Source organism: Watersipora subatra, chromosome 1, assembly GCF_963576615.1.
Source record: "Watersipora subatra chromosome 1, tzWatSuba1.1, whole genome shotgun sequence".
Classification (NCBI taxonomy): domain Eukaryota; kingdom Metazoa; phylum Bryozoa; class Gymnolaemata; order Cheilostomatida; family Watersiporidae; genus Watersipora; species Watersipora subatra.
The window spans coordinates 78,828,922-78,853,414 of record NC_088708.1 but is presented as its reverse complement, the minus strand read 5'-3'; the positions used below and the strand labels follow the sequence as shown (position 1 = coordinate 78,853,414).

Below are 24,493 nucleotides of genomic sequence, written 5' to 3'. Positions count from 1 at the left end.
CGTGTAGATTAGTTTTAGCATAAAATAATTACACGCATCTATTATTTCGCAACATTTCGCTATCTTGCTAGTTCAGCTCAGTTTTGTTGTTCTCCTACTTAGCTTCCCTATTCAGACTCATCTTTAGCGTTGTTCAGATTTTTTAACTAAAGCTAATAAATAGAATCAATTAAATCAATCATCAATCTCGGTTATCATTTGGAATTTTCTACAAATTATATTAGTTACATCATTTATTTTATATGCAGTTATATTATTATTTTGTATAATATGCATTATGAATATTATATAAATCATAAAAAATAATCATAGATAAGATAATAGATCAATAGAAAAATCAAAGCAAAAGTTATCGTTTTCTTTTCTTATAGCAAGAGCAGCACGGTCAAGTTAGTCTTTTTAAGATTATGGCTGTAGTGAACTTCCAGTCTGTTAATAGTGACGATAATCATGAAAATCAACTGAACGCTGCAGTAGATACACAGTAGAAAAATGATGAAGGAACAAAAAGTCCCATTCCTATTTCGTATTCTAAACAAACTGCAATCGCGGATATCGCATATAGACTATACACGCGCCGTTCGTTGAACAGATGATCTTCGGAGCAAATCCGTGGAGATCGAGTTAAAATTTGAAGCACAATAGTCAAAATCTGCTCTTCTGCTTTAAAAAATCATGGCGAGGGGTTGTGGGCAAATGCCTTTACCACACAATGTTTGGATGATTTTCCTGAGAAACCAGAGCTAGTATGTAAATTATTTACTATCGCGAGAAGCGTTTCACATCTCGTAGCCAAAACAATCATTATAAGTAACGGCGGTAAGGGTGCGCAACTCCGGCACATGACCATTAAGTCGATTTTATACGTCATAGTTTTCGGGATTTTCGAAGGGTTTTCCTCTGATTCTTTATTAGGTAGACCTGTGTTTGGCTGTCTATATCTCAGCTTCTAGGGGGTCAATCTCCTTGATTCTTTTTTTAGAACATCAGTCAACACCTCAAGATAACTAATAAAGCATAATAATATTATGCTTTCTCTATTCTTTAAGGGTGCATCAACTGAGAAATTGGGGTGAGCAAGAGTGAGTGTGTACTTTTCATCTTGTTTGCTATTTCTACAGAATTCTATAATTTGTAGCCATGAACGTCAATATATTTTGTTTGCATTTGCGCTGGTGCATATGAGGTTCACATCAAAATAATACCTAAAAGACATAAAACTAGCTCTCAGGCTAAAACATGTATTTTTATCATGTAACTTGCCTTAGATCATTCATGAATTAAGAGCTAATCTTAGATCATCCATGACTTGAGAGCTAGCCTTATATCATTCATGACTTAAGAGCTAGCCTTAGATCATCCATGACTTGAGAGCTAGCTTTAGATCATCCATGAATTAAGAGCTAGCCTTAGATCATCCATGAATTAAGAGCTAATCTTAGATCATCCATGACTTGAGAGCTAGCCTTAGATCATTCATGACTTAAGAGCTAGCCTTAGATCATCCATGACTTGAGAGCTAGCCTTAGATCACCCATGACTTGAGAGCTAGCCTTAGATCACCCATGACTTGAGGGCTAGCCTTAGATCATCCATGACTTGAGAGGTAGCCTTAGATCACCCATGACTTGAGAGCTAGCCTTAGATCACCCATGACTTGAGAGCTAGCCTTAGATCACCCGTGACGTGAGTGCTTGTAAAGATCTTCATCTGTAAGTGTTTTTCCTGAAAACATTTACAGATTGGAACAATAGTTGAACTATTGTAGCATACAGTGTGAGGAGTTTTCTGCTCTATGTATGGTGGTATAACAAGCAAAAAGAAATAATTTCATGCTTCTAAGCTAGTACTGAACAGTTGTTTGTAATGAATTGGCAACCAGTTCACCAAGGTTTTACCTGAAGTTGCCTAAAAATGGTTTGCATAGCATTTGCTGCTACACGCAATGTGTATGTGATGCCACAAGGTTTGCAAAGCTTAGGTTACATGGCCACTCTAAATAAAAATACCTTGTATATGTTATGTTAGCCACATGTCTTAACACTGATTATTATTTTAAAATGAAATCTCTGCTCTTTAGACACCTTACCACATTAGAACAATCGTCTCTGAAACCTAAAAGGTGTTCACTCAGTGGTATTTTGGAGGAACCTTAAGAGTGTTCACTCAGTAGTATTCTGGAGGAACCTTAAACCATAACTGTCACGAACAACTTTTATTGTATTTACTAGGTAAATCAGACACGCTGATTCCGATTTTGTACTCAAAATAAAGATTAGTCTACTAACTTTCAGAGTAATGAAGGCTTTTTTAAAGCATTTTAATATCGGTCTCGAAAACAACACGTTCGGCATAACAAGCTCCGCCCATAAACACGTGACGTAACCTAGCTTTTTAGGAACAGAAGTCACGTAGGGATGTTTAGACCGATTTAGAATAATAGAGATGGGTGTTTTAAAATCCATTAATATCTAAATTCAGCCTTAAAGATAATATCAGTCTTTTCTGAAAGGTAGATAAGCTATTTAGCATTGCATATTTAAAAAAACGCAATAACAACGCTAGCTTGTGATAAAACCATGCTTTTTGAGCTCATTTTTTTCAGCGTTCAGCCTATTTAAACGTCATGTAACAAGCTACGAGCAATTTTAAATAGTTTATATACCTTTCATAAAAAACTGGAATTATTTTACAGGCTGGATTTAAATAAAAATGGGTTTTAAGACACCCATCTCTATTATTCTAAATCGGATTAAACATTCCTAACTTTCTTTCCTGAAAAAGCTAGGTTTCGTCACATATTTATGGGTGGAGCTTGTAATGCCGATTGTGTTGTTTTCGAAACGGATATTGAAACGCTTTAAAAAAGCCTAAATGACTTTGAAGGTTAGTGGACTAATCTTTATTTTGAGTACAAAATCGGAATCAGCGTGTCTGATTTACCTAGTAAATACGATAAAAGTTGTTCGTGACAGTTATGGTTTAATAGTGTTCACTCAGTAGCATTCTGGAGGAACCTAACGAGTGTTAACTCAGTAGCAATTTAAAAAGGACAAGTTAGAGTATCACTTTGCTTTATGCCAATTGTTCAACAAATCATTCATTTCTGATTCAAGCAGCTCTGAACTGGTTTCACAGATGCAAGGCTATGGTAATATTTGAAATCACATTTGGTTTTGTCTGAACAATTTTGAAAATGCGTACAGTGCAGTACCTCAGGCTATGTTACTAGCAGATAAAATCCTGTGGATTTCACATCAATTCGTGAAACACTTTGCAAACTTTGGGTGAGTTGCGGTGTATGAGGAACCTAGTTTAAAATCTTTAGACCAAAGTGTCTAATGTACTATGAAACACTGATAAGTACCAGTAAGTATTTCTCTCTTGTGATTTAACTGAGAAATTACCGTGAGGTATCAGGAAAAACTCAATAATTTTTTATCTTGCATGTAGAAATGTTAATTAAATGGACCATGCTTCTTGCATTTGTTGTTCAGGCTACTGTATCGCTAGCCTTACCTTTGTGACACGATGGAATATCTCCAATTCATCCTCCCAAAACTCTTCTAGCCTTGTGCAGTTTCTAGCTATTTCATCACACCGTTTTCTAGCCATCTTATATTTAGACTGTCATCTCGCATGCGCAGGGGATTATTTTCTGTTCTGTCAATTTGTCTATAATGGTACAAATTTTTGAGCATGTCGACTGTTAACATTTGCTAGATACAACTAGTGTTTGCCAGCCAACCTTGCAGCTGCGCCGATTGTGGGTTACAGGCATCGAGTGCTCATGGGAAAGGCAGAGCAACAAAAGTGGAGATGGTTTGAGTACCGCTTCCCTTACCTCCAACACAAGTGAGCTTTCGGTTGCCTGTCTGCAGGAGCGAATATTCAGGATGGAGGAGTCTCAATACAGGTATCTAACGACACTTGTCTTTTACATCAGATAGCGCCTAGAGTAGTCATCCATAGTATATCATCGCTGTGTATATATGTAATACCTGCATGTCTGTACGGTATGGACGATACACCTGTAATATACCTGTGTGTATGTACGGTGTGGACAATACACCTGTAATACCTGCATGTATGTACGGTATGGACGATACACCTGTAATACCTGCATGTATATACAGTGTGGATGATACACCTGTAATACCTGAATGTATGTACAGTATGGACGATACACTTGTAAAATCTGCATGTATGTACGGTATGGACGATACACCTGTAATACCTGCATGTCTGTACAGTGTGAACGATACACCTGTAATACCTGCATGCATGTACGGTGTGCCATGTGTAACAGCTGCAGTATCTGTTGGCTTGTGGCTAAAGCCTGGTTCCCATATACGTCGCAAAGCACCGGCGACAGCACGCAGGCTATTAGCGATGAAGTGGGAACGTATGCGCCGGGTACCGCCGAGGACCGCCGGTAGTTGCTGGCGGCATGCAATAGTTTAACGCTGTTCAAATTTCGCAAACGGCGCAGACAAAACCTTCCCGAAATGCACTGTACGGGTAAAGGTCACCATTATAGGAACAGCAAGGCGAGCGAACATTTTATTTGATTACGCAATTATGTTTACGATATTATTAACGATGTAGCTTTTATGTGAACAGATCCCGCCGTGCATAGCGTCGCAAGCGTTTTTCTGCGCATGTTACCGCTTCGAGTCTCTCAATCGATATGGGAACCAGGCTTTATGGAACCCCCTCACTATGTCTCTTGTAACAACTGATGTGACGTTTGTATGTTTATTAATTAACTAACCTAACTTTAGTCAACTGCTAGTGTGCTATGGCCTATTGCAATGGCAAGTGGGAACAGGCTAGTGTGAGATGGCCTATTGCGATGGAAATGGGTACAGGCTAGTGCGTGATGGCCTATTGCAATGGCAAGTGGGGACAGGCTAGTGTGTGATGGCCTATTACTATGGCAAGTGGAGACAGGCTAGTGTGTGATGGCCTATTACGATGGCAAGTGGGGACAGGCTAGTGTGTGATGGCCTATTGCAATGGCAAGTGGATACAGGCTAGTGTGTGATGGCCTATTGCGATGGAAGTGGGGACAGGCTAGTGTGTGATGGCCTATTGCGATGGAAGTGGGGACAGGCTAGTGGGTGATGGCCTATTGCAATGGCAAGTGGGGACAGGCTAGTGTGTGATGGCCTATTGCAATGGCAAGTGGAGACAGGCTAGTGTGTGATGGCCTATTGCAATGGCAAGTGGGGACAGGCTAGTGTGATGGCCTATTGCAATGGCAAGGGGAGACAGGCTAGTGTGTGATGCGGTGTCTGAAGTTATTTAAGCTTAGTGCAGCCATGAGCATTAAAATGTAAACATATTAATGGTGTCTACTAGGGTTGTTTAACGCCAAAGGTTGCTCAGTGTTGCCTAGCCAGGCCAATCAATAGCTGGGTCTTTGTCTTTCCTCAATTGGTCAATCAGCGTAACGCTAGCCGATGATTGGAGAGGTAATGAGGGCGGGCACAATGCCTGTCTGCGCTCTAGAAGCGTGTTCGGTCGGTAGCAGGTTGTCTCAGGTGACAAACAAGTACTCCGGTGATTGATAAGGCAACCACCATTAGGCGCTTCACTCTCCCCTGTTAGTCTCGTCTCGAGCTTCCAACATCTCGCCGCTGCTTCTCACCTACTCCGATATCAGTTAGTGTCGACACCGAAGCCTGACAATTGGACTCTAGTTTGACTTGCTCTCACGTTGTCATGACATGCATGGAGATTAACTATTCGCTATTGACAGCAGTTAAATCTCTCGCTGGCGTAGTCATGGAATTCTAACTTTTCTTACTCCGTCAAATGTTGGAATGGGTAACAACTCGTCTACCCTACTTTCATGTGCTGGCGCAACGCCTAGTAAACAGCAACGATCTCTACCACAGAAGCCACCATCACCGGTGAAATCTCGAGGAGGAAAGAAACCAAGAGTTAGACCTAGTTCTCTGACCGGAAACCTAAGCAATGAGGGTGGATCTGCCAGTCAGCCTGAGCCATCTCAAAATGGCCTGGATAGGAGTGAGCCGAGGAAAGCTGCTGATGGTTCTAGTACTAATATGGAGATTAGAGAGGCGCCAGTGGCTAACCAGTTGTCAGCTGTCCTCGACCAGGGTGCCCGAAATGACCAGCTTCCTTTCGTCGATGATGACGAGGAGGGGGTCATAAATGATGCGCTGTCTGGTGCTTCTGAGAGCGCGAGTCACAAAGAAGATTTAATAAAAAGTGAGACGAGTTTAGCGCGCTCGGTGCCTACAGTACTTCAAGAGAATGAAGAGAGCAAGCCACCAGCAAATGTTGACAAGAGTTGCTTTAAATTTCGATCAAGTGAATCATTGGCCAGGTAAAAGTTTCATTATCAAAAGACTAGGGTTTAAGACTGCTCTTCTCCACTCTATTCATTGGGCAGTCACTAGCCTACCTCTAGCCAACCTCTAGTCTACCTCTAGCCTATGCAGACGTGTTGTTTCAAACAATGTTTCCTTTTGTGGATAGCGCTGCTCTCAACTAAGAAAGCCACTTGAAGTTTATTTTTCAAACACACTTGACAGCAGCCAATTGATGAAATGGCAGTGAAAATATGGTCAGCTTGAGCAGGTGCTAGATGTGGGTCTACTAAGAAGGTTATCATCGTAACTTAATGATAAGGGTACCCCGAATGTCAATACGTAATTCCACCTAATTCTAAAGCTTTACTTCTGTTTAAAATGAAAAATGTTCTAAATCAGTTGTGGCAGCTCCCAGGGTCGTTGTCTCAGCTCACAGAGATTGTCTGCATGGTTAACCAAAATCAAACAAATAAATTGCTTGTGGCCTCCTCATTGCTTGTGGTCTTCTCGCTGTGTACATATTGACAAATCAAGTTACCAGACCTAGACTACATTGTCTTATTCCATATAGTGTAGTACAGCGGTTATATATGTTGAGTGCTGAGGCAAGGCGCTACAGTAGGTAAGCGCATTGAAGGAGATCAGCATTCTACTAAGTGGGTTCACCGCCGTTCACGTTAGTCGTTTCTGTATGTGTCACTTTCTAGCTTTCGGATGTTGGAGGTAGGTGATTAATAATTGACAAGGTCGAGTGGATTTGTTGTGTAATCAATGCCCATATACATAGCTGTAATGTCCGGCTTCCCTCGAAACACTTTGTTCTACGAATAAACCATTTTAGGTTTTATCGATTTTCAATCTGCTTTCATCTGCATTATTACGTGACGGTGCTGATAAATGAGAGAAGCTTCTTTCACTCGGCCCCCTCTGTTCTCCTATTCATGTTCACTCGCACAACTACAAACACAGCCCTTGCGCACGCAATCATCCAGCTTTGTGAAATGGCTATCTAATCAGAAGCCTATTCTGAAGTTATTTGTTGTCGAATAGATTGTGAATCGTGTCCCTTGTCCGCACTGTCCTCCCAGCCAGTTGCATGCGAATGCAGTAATAACTAAGGATGGTAAATAGATCTGGTTTGAACTCGAAGACCGGGTTAAACTGATCTAGTTCATACTCGCTAGCTTTGTGTTTATCATGAGAACATGCTTACCGAGACAATATGGACGTCTAGCGTTGTTTTCTTACAGCACATGAGCAACAGACTCAACTGGTGACATTGTAGAGATTTGCCTGTCCGTATAAGCCATACGGGTAGTTGAGTTGCTTTATCGTATGAGTGAAGGCAGAGACAGCTATTAAAATTCTAGATGCACTTTGCTCAGCATTTTCTTGGTTAATTGGATGTTTTTGCCAGAAGCATACCAATTGTGCAAGCATATTGTGGTATATTTCACATCGCTTTTACTTTTCTGCCCGGTACAAAGCCAGTTTGTGATGAATTTTAACTAAATGACGATGTGAGTATCTCGATTGCCGATTGCATTTGTGATTACTCATTGATATGCGCAAATGAAACCCCTCTGAAAGCTTTCGGCTCTTCCACTGCCAATCAAGTTTTCAGTCAACTTCAAACTGCCTTAGCAAGAATTTGTTATCTCAAGGTTGACTAATACAGTCAAACATGGATAACTCGCCCTCGGATAGCTAGAACACATGGTTAATGCGAATGGTTTTGTTTGGTCTGTTCCCACGCAATGTTAAATTGCTTCAGATAACTCGATCTCAACTTCGTTAACTCGAACAGTTTTGTGCCCAACGACTTCCGAGAAGGTTGTTATCGCTTTAGAATATCACTTTATTCCAAGCCATAGAAATAAACCCCAACTTTTAGTAGTTCGTAGGTGTAATTATTACCATCATCGGCAAAATATTTTTGTCAACGACTTTTCTAAAGGTTTGGTGAAATTTGATTTTTACCAAAAATCCGCTTAGCGATGGTCCTACGAAGGCTAGGAAAAGCAAGGTAACCTTCGCATAAACTTCAAGAAAAATCGGCAAAATTGATCTTGGTTAAAACGCTCAAAAAAAAAATGTCTTTTTTTCAGAACATTTCAACAGCGATCAAGTAGTGCCAATTTTAATATGAAAACGTTCTGGCAGTCACATCACATAAAACAACAAACAAATCTCAAGTGATAGAAAAGTCTCTATACTTTCTGATAAAAACTTCAAAAATTTGTTCAAACTTTACATCAGAAGCATTTAATTTGAAACAAGCCATTCATGCTTTTGATTTATATTATAGTTTGTATATGTATCTACTAATAAATACATGAACTTATGACAGTGCTCTGATAACTTGAACACTCTGATCACTCGAACACTTTCATTGGGTCCCGTGAAGTTTGAGTTATCCATGTCTGACTGTATTTCCCTGATTCACCAATGATGATAAGTAGACGAGAAGATTTGTGACAGGGCGAGTATCTTACGCCCCGTGCTCAAAGAGTTTACTGTTCCTACAGGGATTATAAAGCTAGCAATAAGGTACAAGCATGTTACGCCCCGTACTCAAAGAGTTTACTGTTCCTACAGGGATTATAAAGCTAGCAATAAGGGACGAGCCTGTTACTCCCCGTACTCAAAGAGTTTACTGTTCCTACAGGGATTATACATCTAGCAATAAGGGACGAGCATGTTACGCCCCGTACTCAAACAGTTTACTGTTCCTACAGGGACTATACATCTAGCAATAAGGGACGAGCATGTTACTCCCCGTACTCAAAGAGTTTACTGTTCCTACAGGGATTATACATCTAGCAATAAGGGACGAGCATGTTACGCCCCGTACTCAAACAGTTTACTGTTCCTACAGGGACTATACATCTAGCAATAAGAACAGGTCACCGTTCTTGTTTATTGCTTTTCTTGCTGATTCAATGTTTCATTTTAAATGCTACATTTTATCACTTGCAACATTTACTCTTATCTGCTCTGACTCAGCTCTCTCTCTCTTTTATTGGATTAGTTATTGAGAATGCCTTGCTAGTCTAGCTAACCCATCCTATCCTACACGCCTTCCCTAATGTCACTCACCTGCTACAGATTGTCAGTTCTGCACTGAGAGCGGAGAGTTGCCATTTGCATATGCTATATTCGTATTACTCTGCATTTCCTCTCACTAACATATTGGTCATTTCCGACCGATGCGTGCGTTAAATGAGTCCAACGCCTGCATCATTTTAACTGCTTCTTCCCAATATATTTACATAAGCTAAATTATCTTTCCACAAAATATAACCTCTCGCTAATGTGTCTTACGTTTGTGTTGCCAGTACGAATGAAGAGTTACAAGCAACTCTGCAAGAGCTCGGAGACCTCCAGCGAAATGTGAACCAATTAGCGGAGGAGAATGAGCAGCTGGGTGCTGAGCGGATGGTGCTGCTCGAGTCTCTCTGCACGCAGACTGACAAACTAGAGAATGCAAGAACACAAATTGAGCACCTGAAGGCTCTCATACTATCAGACACGGAGCACACACAAACAGAGCGCGAGCAAGAGCTCGTCAACCTCCTCAAGGTACACACTTCATCTTTCTCTAGCCTCACTTTCAACTCTCTTTGTCATCATCGTCTGCTTCTCCTCGTTCTCTCGCTCTTCACACCACTCTTCGTCTTGTCATTAACTTGGTTACCTAGAGTTTTTCACATTGCATAAGTCTATCCCGCTATGATTTTCCAAAACCATGTACATTATCAAGCTGTCTATAGCACCCATCCCGCTAGTTAAAGCATTGATAGCTGTTTATGTTATTACATTTCTTGTGACCGTTACTCCCTAAGCCAGTCCATCATCAATCAGCAGAGAGTCATGCACATGATGACACTCGAGCTATGAGCTATTTCCTCACGCTACAAGTGCTATGCTGAAATTAGTTTCTTTGTCGTTTTACTGCATAAATTGTTTTAAGTAATGAGTCAATCGGCTTGACCTTTGCCTTGACCTTTGTTGGCAGTTCTGACCCCAGCTGGCTCAGGCGCTGCAATTAGTAGCTATTTGAGACAAACTCAAAATACTATTCCTCTCAGTCTTCTGTCAATTATAAGAAAAATGAGACCAACTTTCAGAGCCAAATAACTCTGACCAATTGACCTGTTGAACAGTGGCTGATTCTAGATTTTAGTCGATGGACTTTGTTATATGACTCATGTGTTATATCATTGTGACTTGATATGACAGCCTAAAGTGTTTGGAGAGAAGCTACTGTTTGCATATCTTCTTATGTAGGGATTATTCGAGGAGATTTGGGGAGATACCAAATGGCTATAGCTTTCATGTCCTCCCTCATTTCCTTTTCCAGCTCTCTTCCTATGCGCTTATCCGACTTTCTTGTCCATCTTTGTCCTTCTTCATCACTTTCTACCTGCCATTTTCTCAGTTTTCATCTGATGTCCTATTTTCTATTCAACTCTTCGGCCAAGTGATGTCTGCTTACAAGCCCATTATGATGACTCATTTGGTTTCTTAGCACGCATGTCCATATCAACCGCTTTGTCACCAACACAAAAATCCACTGGTACTACTGTTGCTATGGTAACGTGTAATAGTTTCCATTCTTTCATACCATCAAGCATAAGTTAGCTCTCACTTCCAGCATAATTTCCTTGTTATTAGGGCAGTCTGTTTTGTTTGCTAAGGGCAAATATGGTGGTAGGCAACATGATTAAAATGTTAACTTTCTAGAGTCGTGTTTAGTTAGACTATCAAGTTGTTAGCCTTCCCAAGTTTTTAGCTTTACATTATAACTCACATACAGATAGCAACAGAAGAAAGAGAGGAATTCATACTGAAGCAATGTGAGATACATAATGCTCTAGAGAGTTTCGACCTTGAGTACAAAGACATGCAGGAGCGGGTAATTTCACTAAATGAAAAGTGCAAGCACTTGGAAGACAAGCGTCAAGGTTAGATACGTCGACCTATATCTGCCTCCGAATGCCTGGGAAGGAGGGTTATTACATAATCTGAAGGGCTGGGGAGCAGGTCTAGATCGTGATTTTAATAACCTGGGGAGCAGGGCTAGACCTAGCCTGTCTTGACAAACTGTCGTTTTTGCGGAGTTGTCCCCCGTTGAGCGGGGCAAGCAAAACAACAGCTTGCCACAAGCCGCACTGCACCTGATGCATCAGCTGCACTGAAAGGGAGTTGTTCTCTTCCGTCTATGCGGCTTGGCTGCGATCTTATGTCGGTCACTCCATTGGTATTCATAACGAATTTAGTGCAAAAATTTATGTAAAAAAAATAAGATAGAAGTGTTTAACCAGAGACCAGTCTCTGCGATAAACTTTAGTAGAAATTAAAGGTTGACTTGCAACAAAATTCACATTACAGTTATTTGGTATCATAAGATTCACCATGTCTTACTCTGCTGTGTTGTAGGTGCAAAATATGTGGAAATGTGATTACAAGCTCTTAAAAGCTCAAAAACGAAAAGCCGCCGTAGATTGGAATCTCTTTATTTCGATGACATAGCCACAAAATTTGGTTATCGTCTTGTCACGTATGTTCTCACGTAAATCGAAAGGCCAATACAAAGCTCAATATAAAACTTATCGTAGCACTAGTTTATGACAAACACTTTGGATTTTACCGAAGACCCCGTATCAATTATAGATGCTCGCTACTTTACAGTTTTGTTTCGGTTTGGTCTAATCGGCAAGTCGTAATCTGATCATGTGACCCAATACTTTGCAAATAATTTTTGCAGCACTTTTCAATTATCATGAGTGACCAACAGGCTCGTCATGATTATCAGACAATGATATGTACTCTTTCGAGGTAGGGCTAAAAAATTGAACGAATTTTTACGGTAAGTCATAAGATATCACTTCTGAAAGTGACAGCATTACAATGACGATAAAACAGACACATAAGAACAATAGACCTGGTTTTATTGAATGCGTAAAGTATATTTGTGAAAATATTTCGATGAATAAGGTTGCATGACAGTGTAAACAGAAACCATCTCTCACAACTACGTCACATTTGAGCCGTTTTGGAAAGAGAATCCAAACTACGGCGGTCTTTTGTGGCTGCGATTTTCTGTTCGTGTTTTAGCTTTTAAGAGCTTGTAATCATATTCCCACATATTTGGCACCTACAACATAACAGAATAAGACATTGTGAATCTTTTCGTATCAAATAACTGTAATGTGAATTTTGTTGCAAGTCAACCTTTAAGAATAAAATAAATTAAAAATAAAATCATTAAGAACAAATAAAACTGACATGCAAGAATACAAATAAAACTGATTGAGCGCACAAATAACAACATGTTTAGTCGCTGTTGTTGCTGAAGTTCTCAAGTTCTACTAAAGTTTATCGCAGAGACTGGTCTCTGGTTAAACGTTCTTATCTTATTTTTTCTACATAAATTTTTGCGCTAAATCTGTTATGATTACCAATTGAGTGACCAACATAAGATCGCAGCCAAGCCACATAAACGGAAGAGAGCAACTCCCTTTCAATGCAGCTGATGCATCAGGTGCAGTGCGTCTTGTGACAAGCTGTTGTTTTGCTCGCCCCGCTTAACGAGGGACAATTCCGCATAAACAACAGTTTGTCAAGACATGCTAGCCTAGATCATGATTTTAATGACTTCGGGAGTAGGGCTTGACCATGATTTGAATTACCTGGGGAACAGGGCTAGACCATGATTATAATGACTTGTGGAGCAGGGCTAGACCGTGATTTTAATGACCTGGGGAACAGGGCCGGACCATGATTATAATGACTTGTGGAGCAGGGCTAGACCATGTTGTTAATTACCTGGGAACAGGGTTAGACCGTAATTTTACTGACCTGGGGAGCGGGGCTAGACCGTAATTTTGCTGACCTGGAGAACAGGGCTAGACCGTAATTTTACTGACCTGGAGAACAGGGCTAGACCATGATTTTAATGACCTGGGGAACAGGGCTAGACCATGATTTTAATGACCTGGGGAACAGGGCTAGACCGTGATTTTAATGACCTGGGGAACAGGGCTAGACCGTGATTTTAATGACCTGGGGAACAGGGCTAGACCATGATTTTAATGACCTGGGGAACAGGGCTAGGCCATGATTTTAATGACCTGGGGAACAGGGCTAGACCATGATTTTAATGACCTGGGGAACAGGGCTAACCCAAGTCTAGTCAAAACATGAGTTCCTTTCTGCTTATACAATGCCAGTTGCTGAGAATAAAGCTTAAATAGGTTGGCTGCGCTGATGGCATTTCCTGTTAGCTTCTTTGTCAAACTTTGAAACATGCAATATTCATGATCTGTAGTCCCTAACACTAAGTTCACATTTGCGTGATTGAATTGTATCAATTTTATTATCATTGAATCAAGTTATGTAACTTAATGTGTCTGCATTTCAAAATAAAGAACATTTAGTTAAGCTACCTAAGTAGTTATATTTTACTGCTATTTTAAAGATTAACTGACAGTATTTTATAATTATATATTTTATTTAAAACATTAAAATCATAATACAGTCAAACATGGATAACTCGAACTTCACGGGACTGAGCGAAAGTGTTTGAGTTATCAGAGCGTTCAAGTTATCAGAGCACTGTCACAAGTCCATTTATTTATTAGTAGATACATGTACATATACAAACTATAATGTAAATCAAAAGCATAAATGGCTTGTTTCAAATTAAATGCTTCTAATGTAAAGTTTAAAACTTTTTTATCAAAAAGTATAGAGATTTTACTATCACTTGAGATTGGTTTGTTGTTTGAGGTGATGTTAAAGCCAGGACGTTTTTTTAGATTAAAATTGGCAAAACTTGATCGTTGTTGAAATGCTCAGAAGAAAATACATCTTTTTCTTTGGAGCATTTTAACCAAGATCAATTTTGCCAATTTTTCTTGAAGTTTATGCGAAGGTTACCTCACTTTTCCTTGCTTCCGAAGGGCCATCGCTAGGCGGATGTTTGGTAAAAATCAAATTTCACCAAACCTTTAGAAAAGTTGTTGACAAAAATATTTTGCCGATGGTGGTAATAACGACTCCTATGAATTACGAAAAGTTGAGGTTTACCTCTATGGCTTGGAAAAAAGTGATTTTCTAAAGCGATAACAACCGTCTCGGTAGCCGTTGGGCAAAAAACTGTTCGATTTAACAGAGTTGAGGTCGAGTTATCTGAAGCAATTTACATGTATCATTACGTGGGAACAGACCAAAGAAACCGTTCGAGTTAACCATGTGTTCGAGCTATCCGAGGGCGAGTTATCCATGTTTGACTGTATATTATTTTTTATCAATGACTTTTAGGTTAGAAAGACAAAAATCCAGTTTTGTAAAGAAGCCATGTTTTTGGCAGACGACATGAATTGAATCCGTTGCTGACGAGCTGATGTGTGAGCATGAGTCAAATTAGCTGAGGTAGACAAAAACTTGAGGTAGAATCTGTATGGGAATTTACCTGCTCAGTCAGATTTGTCACCACATGCCTAAACTGCTCTCCATATGCTGCTCGTATCAATGAGGCTTTAGTTTTAAAATCATGCATATGTAAGGCGCGTCACTGCGTGATGTTTAAAGTCCTTAAACCTTTAGAATACTCCTGAGTGTGGCATGCTCATTTGTTGTTTTATTTACAAGTGATTTAAACTTACATGACAGCTATCTGTTCAGCCTCTGTTCAGTCGTAGTTCTTGGACTCGCTTTCTGGAAATCTGTCAAAATAGATTTTCTATCACAGGGGCCATCAATGAGAAATCGGAGTTGGAGACACAGATCAGTGACCTAGTTGAGGAGTTAGCCAATGAGAGGATAGAATTAGATCGATACAAGACACTGCTTGAGAATGAGAAGGGAAAGGTTCTTGAGTTGCAGCAGTTACACAAGGCCGAGGACAAGTCAGAATTGGAACAACTTGTTGAAAATACAAGGTTTGTGTTGTTATAGAGCTTTGAGGCTTTTCATTCACCTTAGCCATCAAGTTAATATGATGAACTATTGAACTCGAGCTATTGACCTCGCAATAATGTAAAATGTATCTGTCAGCCATTTTGTGGTACTTCATAATGTCGCCGTTATTTGTATGAATATTGGTAGGAACATGTCTCATTCTGGAGAGTCGATGATTGTTGAAGTAGTAGTTTTATGGGCCCCTGTCAGCGCTGACTTTGAAAATCACCCCTTATTTCAAGATCCTAATCCCACCGTATCTTGACAAGGGTGTTGTGTGTAGTGATTACCAATCACATGACACCGGTAATAGAAATCAACCTTTGACAAGGTTTGCTTTCTTTGCCAGAGCTGACAAAGAGAAAGTAGAGCAGAAGTGTGCCAACCTACAGGAGTCGTTAGCTCACACTCGTAGGGAACTGTCTAAAGCCAAGGAGCAGATACAGTCTCTCGAGTCTGAACGTTGCAAAGCCAAGGAGCGCGCAGACACTTTAGAGCAGGTGAGCTTTTACTCTCACACTTAATTCGGTGACACTCTAAAGCGGGTGAGCTTTACTCTCACACTTAATTCAGTGACACTTTAGAGCGGGTGAGCTTTATTCTCACACCTGTAACGGGTTGTTAGCAATATCCCTTTCACATTTTTCACGCCGTCATAAATTTCACTTATATATTCTCTTTCGCTGCCTTCATCTTCAATTTCGATATCGGTTGAACTACATGACCTTCACTCTTTAGTTGGGTCAGCTCCTTACCCAATTATACCTAATAAAAATTGCTCGTTTCCAATTAGTTACACTTGTCAGTGATCCTCTTGTACAGGCAATCACGAAGTCGATACATCCTCGTTCACTTCAGTTAAATTACCAATATTGCCATTTTTGCTAGGAAGTAGTGATGCACGCGCATACAGGGTTTCTTTGATGGTTACCTAGTCTTATCACAAGTATAGCCTTTGCCTATAACATCAGGTTGAACACAAAATATGTATAGGGGAAGGTCATTTACTCAACTTTTTCCAGTTAGCACTTTTCGATCACAAGCAGGACGTGATAGGCTCTGCTGCTATTGCAAAATAGATGGCTGTGTGAACAGACATTTAAATTAGCCAGCTATGAGATGAGACTGAAAGACTGTACCTGTATATGTGTGACATCTACATGAATATTAATGTTTTAGATGCACTCTTGCTCACCACAGTTTGTCACCTGTACCTGTATATGTGTGACATCTACATGAATATTAATGTTTTAGATGCACTCTTGCTCACCACAGTTTGTCACCTTTAACTGTGCGCATAACCAGCTGAGTGTTTAAGATTTATAATTTAGCAATTACAATATACAGTGTACATTCAAATCTCTACATGCGTGTGTATTTTTGTATGTTGAATCAATATGTAAACGATTTATTTATGAAGTAATCAATAAAAGGAGGTTTTTATTGTTACTTAATTCTGGGGTCACGGGAATGGAATGTAGGCTTAAATGCATAGAGGTTACAATAGAGATACTCACCGTAACTTACTCTAGTTAAACCGAGGGGAAGTTTGGACAACCTCAGCTTATGTAGTTTCCTTAGTTTTCAATTCACTTGATTGCTTTTTAGTTTTTGTATTAAACCTCTATAGTCATTTAGAAAACTGTGTTATGTTGGACATTTCTCCACGTCTAGGGGGAAATATTCGCTTAAGATTACGTTAAATGTTGGAAAATCCACTTGTCAAGTTCATTGTAAATAGACATTTGGCTGTACCTCTGTTCATAGAGATACAGCCAAATGTCTATTTGGCTGTAACTATGAATACAGATGTAGGGTAAACCTGGTACCACTACACTGTGAGGTTTGATTGTACCTCTCTACCCATAGAGGTTTGACTGTCCCCCTACCCATAGAGGTTTGACTATCCCCCTACCCATAGAGGTTTGACTGTACCTCTACCCATAGAGGTTTAACTGTACCTCTACCCATTGAGGTTTGACTGCACCTCTCTACCCATAGAGGTTTGACTGTCCCTTTACCCATAGAGGTTTGACTATAATACCTCTACCCATAGAGGTTTGACTGTACCTCCACCCATAGAGGTGTGGCTGTACCTCTCTACCCATAGAGGTTTGACTGCACCTCTCTACCCATAGAGGTTTGACTGTCCCTTTACCCATAGAGGTTTGACTATACCTCTACCCATAGAGGTGTGACTGTACCTCTACCCATAGAGGTTTGACTGTACCTCTACCCATAGTTTTGACTGTACCTCTACCCATAGAGGTTTGACTGTACCTCTACCCATAGTTTTGACTGTACTTCTACCCATAGAGGTTTGACTGTACCTCTACCTATAGAGGCTTGACTATACCCCTACCCATATTCATGACTGTACCTCTACCCATAGAGGCTTGACTATACCCCTACCTATAGTCATGACTGTACCTCTGCCCATAGAAGTTCGCAGTGGTACTTTATTCGAATGATGTTTATGGTGAGCCAGGGACTACCTTGCAGTTGTCACATGTCTTGCTCGATGCTTTTTCACTGTTTCCTTTTTACAGGAGCTCGTGTCGGCAAGAAACAACAACAAGACGTGTTTAAGTGACCTCGAATATAAGTATGATAAGGTGACAGCAGACAGGGGTCAGCTAGAGAGTGAGATGTCAGACCTGCACAAGGAGCTCGAGAGCCAACGCAAGGAGAACAATAGACTTTTGGAAGAAAACAAAAATTCAAAGATTTCGGTCAGCGATTTGCAAGCTGAACTGAAAGGTGCTAAACACAGGTACATACCATACTTCTATTTATAAACACAGGTACCTATCTTACCTGTTGACTCGGATACCTACCATGCTTCTACCTGTTATCTCTTGCTAAGGTGCTGAACACAGGTACAGACGTACTTCCACCTATTAATACAGGTACCTACCTTCTACCTGTTAACACAGGCACTTAACAGACTTCTACCTGTTAACACAGGTACCTACCAAACTTCTACCTGTCATATTTTGCTACCTTTCTGACAAAGATATAATTACAAACTGTATAATTACTGATTGGATTCTTGGCACACTGCACTCATGATCATCTCCTATAACATATCTAATTTAGGGTAGAGTTCAGTTTAATTTTTAGTTTAGTTTTCGGACTAAAAAAATTTTCCTTGCCTGACAGGAAAATAACTTGCTGTTTGCTTCTGTTGTACACCAACAAACATTTTAAAAAGTTCAGATAGTTTAGCTGATGTAAAAGTGTTTGACAAGAACATGTGAAGGGTTTTGGTGGTACACATCAGGCATATGATTGTCATTGCAGGAATGAGAAGTATGAATTTAATCCATTGCTTAGTTACTGAATTTCAGACAAGGTTAGGTTATTATAATAATAGTTATGCTGTCACAAGTCAGTTGCCTGTAGAAATAGTTGTCCTGGGATTCCCCACCATTCTTGAAATGCATTTGCAGATTGATTTAATATCAAGTGTTTGGTAGTGGTTAGTAAAGGAGAATGTTGCTGGTTGGTCAAGAGGTTTGTCAAGAGGTGCTAGGCTTTTTGCTGGCAAGAGATTTACACAAATCAAGAGAAATATATAGAATTCTTCTGTTATTTGTCTAAAGACTGGTTGATTCAAAATGCTCTTGTTGACACTCTAATTTGTTTCCTGTCAGATTGCAAGACCCGTTGAACACGAGAAACTTAAAATTGGTTTTTTTCATTAGTTGCTTTTGCAATTCATCTACCAGTATTGCGGTTAAGCTAGTAGATTCATTTCTGTCCAATTGAACAAAAATGTTGAATAGACTTAGTGGCGTGCCTGCTCTTAGATGATTTACACCGTCACTTGTTGATGAATCAGGTACATAGAATTTGAAAAAGAGATGAAGGCTCTGTCGCAGAGGCATGACGAGGAGGCAAGTGATTGGAAGCAGTTTCAGAGTGATTTGCAGACAGCTGTTGTCATAGCGAATGCAATCAAAGCAGAAGCAGTTGAGGAGAAGGAGTTGCTGATTGAAAAGAATCGAGAAATGACCCGAAAGGTTGTAAACTATACCTATATATAGTAGGACTACCCTAGGACACTTATATTTCGCTAGTATTTAGTTTCGTGAGTAGCTCGCAGACTAAAATTTCGGAGCAACTTAATTTCGCAGCTCTGATGAGTGCGAAAATATAGTGATGTGAAAATAAATGCAGTGGAACAAACATAATCAGATTCCTCAGGTTCAGTTCACCGATAAAAAAAAATTTCAATTTGCGACTAGGTTGTAATTGTGAACCGCAGGTAGAATGGTGTGGGCAAGGTCGATAATGCAATTTGATCGCTTGCTGCCATTTGTTTCTTGGACTATCAACAGGCCCGTTTTCACTGGGGCAGCTAGCTGGCCGGCTGAGCCGCCAACTTTTTGGGAATTTTTTACGGTAAGTGCAGTCCAACTCGGATAACTCACCCTCGGATAAAATGTAACATTTCATCTCAAACACAAGGTCAACTCAAACGGATTTGTTTGGTCAATTCCAACGCAATGATAAATTCCTTCAGATAACTCGACCTCAACATCATTTATTCGAAAAGTTATTTGCCCAACGGCCATGGACGCGGTTTTTATCGCTGTGGAATATCACTTCATTCCAAGCCATAGAGACAAACCTCAACTTCTAGTAGTTCTTAGGCATCATTATTATCATCAGAGGCAAAATATTTTTGTTAATGACTTATAAAGGTTTGCAGAAGATTAAGTTTTATCAAACACCCGCTTGGCCATGTCCCATCGAAAACGTAAAAGCCTCCGAATGAACTTAAAATAAAATCCGCAAAATTGATCTTTGTTAAAACGCTCAAAAGAAAAAGATGTTTTTTTTCTGAGCATTTTAACTGCGGTCATGTTTTGCCTATTTTAATTTAAAAACGTCTTGTCAGTCACATCACTTAAAACAAAACAAATCTCAAAAAATTACAAGTTATTGAAGAGGTGTCAGTGGTGAATCCAAACCTTTCCAGAGCCATGCTGCTTGTGTAGTACTGCAAGTGTCAGTGCATGTGTCTTATTTTCTTTCAACACACGGTGCTCACTGCATTGATTGATGTCCCCAGCAAACGATAATCTACTGATAATCTACTAATTCGTGTGCATTGACATCAAATTCCTATCATTATAAATCATTCTTAATGGGAAAATAATCATAATTAATTGCAAAATAATAACGTAATAAATTTTGAGTCAAATTATTTTGTTGGTTTATATTTTAACGATGCTATAGTGGTCGTTAAAAACGTTAAAATAAATGTCGTTATAAAATTCCATTCTACAGTATCAATGAACAAAGCTATTTAGTTTCGCTTTTTCGCTCGTTTGTTATGATAGTTTAGTTTCGCACATGAAACTTTCGTGAGAGGATGACACCGCGAAAACGCGAAAGTTAGATGCCGCGAATACTTAAGTGTCCTAGGGTAGTAGTAAACTATATCTGTATATAATCAGACTAGTAGTAAACTATATCTGTATATAATCAGACTAGTAGTAAACTATATCTGTATATAATAAGACTAGTAGTAAACTATATCTTTATATAATCAGACTAGTAGTAAACTATATCTGTATATAATCAGACTAGTAGTAAACTATACCTGTATATAGTCAGACTAGTAGTAAACTATATCTGTATATAATCAGACTAGTACTAAACTATACCTGTATATAGTCAGACTAGTAGTAAGCTATACCTGTATATAGTCAGACTAGTAGTAAACTATACCTGTATATAATCAGACTAGTAGTAAACTATACCTGTATATAATCATACTAGTAGTAAACTATACCTGTATATAGTCAGACTAGTAGTAAACTATATCTGTATATAATCAGACTAGTAGTAAACTATACCTGTATATAATCAGACTAGTAGTAAACTATACCTGTATATAGTCAGACTAGTAGTAAACTATACCTGTATATAATCAGACTAGTAGTAAACTATACCTGTATATAATCAGACTAGTAGTAAACTATACCTGTATATAGTCAGACTAGTAGTAAACTATACCTGTATATAGTCAGACTAGTAGTAAACTGTACCTGTACTACTTTCAGATGGACGATATCCAAAAACAAAACAACTCCCTTCAAACAGAACTTGAGAGATTAAAAGCTCAGAAAGGACTGACAATCCTGCCGACAGGTGAAATAAAGAAGCACTTGCTGGGTAGTGACAGGGAGCTGGTGGCACTTAGACAAGGTATGACAGACATTCCTGCCCTTCAAGTTAAGGCTCTGATAACTTCTCATAGTAATTGTTGTAATGTTTAGTTCATTTGGCCTCAGAATGTCGCTCCGCGAAGGGTGGTTATGGAAGGTTGCATGCATCCTTCAGCAACCAACTGTCTAAGGTTGTCATTGCTAATTTATTGATGGTATGTAGCTCATTTTACTTACTGTAGCTGAGGTACTGATTACCTCATTTTTACATGTACATAGATACACATACTTGTACTCTCATTGGAGTATGTTTGTTTATGTACATGCGTCTATGTACATACGTCCATGAATGTTAATCTTTGAGTGTACGCAGCAACTTCTCATCGATGTGGCCGCATCGCCGTGTTCATTATAAGAGCATATCATTTGAAACTCTTTAGTTTTCCTCCCTTTTTAGTTATTATGTGTGTCAAATTTGATATTCAATATTTAATTTCAATGCCCATTAATAATAAGCAGGTTAGACCTGCATATAAACATTTACTGCCATCACAGTAGTGGAATTCGCTTCTCTCTAAACGACATAAATGAGGCATGGTAGAAGTGATAGTTGAGGAAAGCTGTATGCAGTCACAGTAATGCCAATTTGTGCGCTACCATTAGCCTCATTATTACTGTCATAGCTCTCTGTTGTCTACTTACATAAGCGGTACAACATTATGATTGCTGTTTGCTTTCCTTCCTAATCTCTCTGGTGTAAGCCTCATGAGCATAATGTGCCACACGAGGTGTTTACTCATCTTTCCTGCAACAGGTCGAAGGGTGAGCGATACGAGAGGCAATCAAAATATCGTATCAGTAAAGTCACTAATTAAGACAATCGAAGGACAAGGCTCACTCGGCTCATCGACTGGCTCCTCTAGGAGAGGAAGTTCTGACAGCTTGGGAAGTCCTACTAACACGAATTCCGCATTCAACAATCACATAGACGCAACTCGGGCCAGCCCTGAGCGCCGAACTAGCAATCATAACAATAATAATGACTCTGTACCTCTGAGGTCTGCTCTGAAAAAACCAAAGGATACAGAGGATAAGAATGCTGGTGGACGAACAAGGACAGTCATGTACGAGAAAACTAGCTCACCAGTTATTGAATCTCTCCGACCTGTATCATCCGACAACAGTGTTAGCTCTCTCCTTTCCATTCGCAAGTGAGTGCTGCTTTTTTATTAATTTCTACTTTTACCTCTTCCAAGTCCTTCTCTGACCTCATTTCTGGTATTTCCCAATCCTACCTTGACCCCATTTCTGGCATTTTCCAATCCTATCCTGACTCCATTTCTGGCCTTTTCCCAATCCTACTCTGACCCCATTTTTTGCATTGTCCAGTCTTACCTTGACCCCATTTCTGGCCTTTTCCCAATCCTACCCTGGCCCCATTTCTGGCATTTTCCTATCCTGACCCCATTTCTGGCATTTTCCAATCCTACCTTGACCCCATTTGTAGCCTTCTCCTAATCCTACCCTGACCCCATTTCTGGCCTTTTCTCAATTGAATGTTTCTTGTTCGTTTATTGTGGTTGTATGCACGTGTTACTATGGTGATAGGAGTGATATGACTGCTCTGGACCAATCTTTGGACTCTTCTAGTTTTTATATGCAAAACAATATATGCATATGTATAATAATATGCATACAGCATATATATTTGTATACATGCAATATATAGTAGTCAGGGCTGTATTGTTCATTTTTAGGATGCCTCTGCCAATATCTTCAGTAGCCGCCATAGGCAACTTGTGAGGGCTATAGGCCCGAGTGGCCAGTGGGGTGGGTTCGAGAGGGGTTCAACGCACTCCCGAATATCGAAAAATTTTTACATAACACACACAAGAAACCCTATATGAGAGCAGTTTTAATTGTATTATTGCAACTTCTGGAATCGCAAACCTTCTAATATTCAATTTTAAATAGTCTTTAGTCTTTTATTTATAGATTTGCTGTTTAAAGTTTATTATCAAATCTTAATCAATAATCATAATATTTTGCTTTCTTACCCTTGGCACAAGTTTACATACCACATGACATGAATTCAATAATTCGTACGAAAGGTGATACACAGCAATCTTGATGATTGCTGTCCGATGATTGCTGACCTTCCGTACGAATTATTGAATTCATGTCATGTGGTATGTAAACTTGTGCCAAGGGTAAGAAAGCAAACTATTATGATTATTGATTAAGATTTGATAAAATAACTTTAAATAGCAAATCTATAAATAAAAGACTAAAGACTATTTAAAATTGAATATTAGAAGGTTTGCGATTCTGCTGAGAAAAAATAATGGTAGGACAATGAAACTAATTTGAGCTATCTACATCTATAACAAGAGCACCAGTCACTGAGTGACTCAAAGTTTAACGTGATGTCAGAGTTCTTTCCTGAAGATTATTTAAATTTGAACATGGTTGATTTTGAATTTCACAAAGTTAGAGATTCTTCTCACGCCCTGGGTGATCAGGTTTGGTGCTAATGGTACTGCCCTTACTTGTGGATAAACAGGTTCAACGAGTGAGCATAAAATAAAAACTATACAAAAAATATTTCCATGCAAATATAGATAATAATATAGCTCACTAAACAAACAAATTATAGACATATAATACGTGACTAGTGCTTGTCAAGCAGATATTAAAAAAAGAAAAACACAAAATTATGAAAAGTTTAAATCGGCTGTTACATGTATGCAGCCTCAGAAAATCCTGAGTTGAATTCCATGCAATGAAGTTGATGTTTTCACGTAAAGATAGTGTGGAAGAATTAGCAAGCATACTCGATATATGAGCGGTAAAAACAAAGCTCGCGGCAAATTTCTTTTTTTTTTAAAGTTTCAAGATGGTTCTAAACACGTCTGCTTCACGCAGCGTCGATATAACAAATATAATAATAAAGAAAACATTTCAAATATTATTTGCAAATTGTAATCAGTCAAGTGACTA

General features: G+C 39.3%; 1 protein-coding gene across 1 annotated transcript in view; it reads left to right on the top strand.

Moving 5' to 3' along the window:
• LOC137393945 (cytospin-A-like) overlaps positions 1–24,493 on the top strand; it is a 63,668-nt gene that overhangs the window by 33,278 nt on the left and 5,897 nt on the right. The window contains exons 8-16 of the mRNA XM_068080661.1: positions 3,778–3,916; positions 9,683–9,926; positions 11,164–11,311; positions 15,103–15,292; positions 15,661–15,811; positions 17,861–18,084; positions 19,156–19,336; positions 21,389–21,533; positions 22,308–22,704. Coding sequence (XP_067936762.1) covers positions 3,778–3,916; positions 9,683–9,926; positions 11,164–11,311; positions 15,103–15,292; positions 15,661–15,811; positions 17,861–18,084; positions 19,156–19,336; positions 21,389–21,533; positions 22,308–22,704 — 1,819 coding nt within the window. The remainder of the gene's footprint in view (positions 1–3,777; positions 3,917–9,682; positions 9,927–11,163; positions 11,312–15,102; positions 15,293–15,660; positions 15,812–17,860; positions 18,085–19,155; positions 19,337–21,388; positions 21,534–22,307; positions 22,705–24,493) is intronic.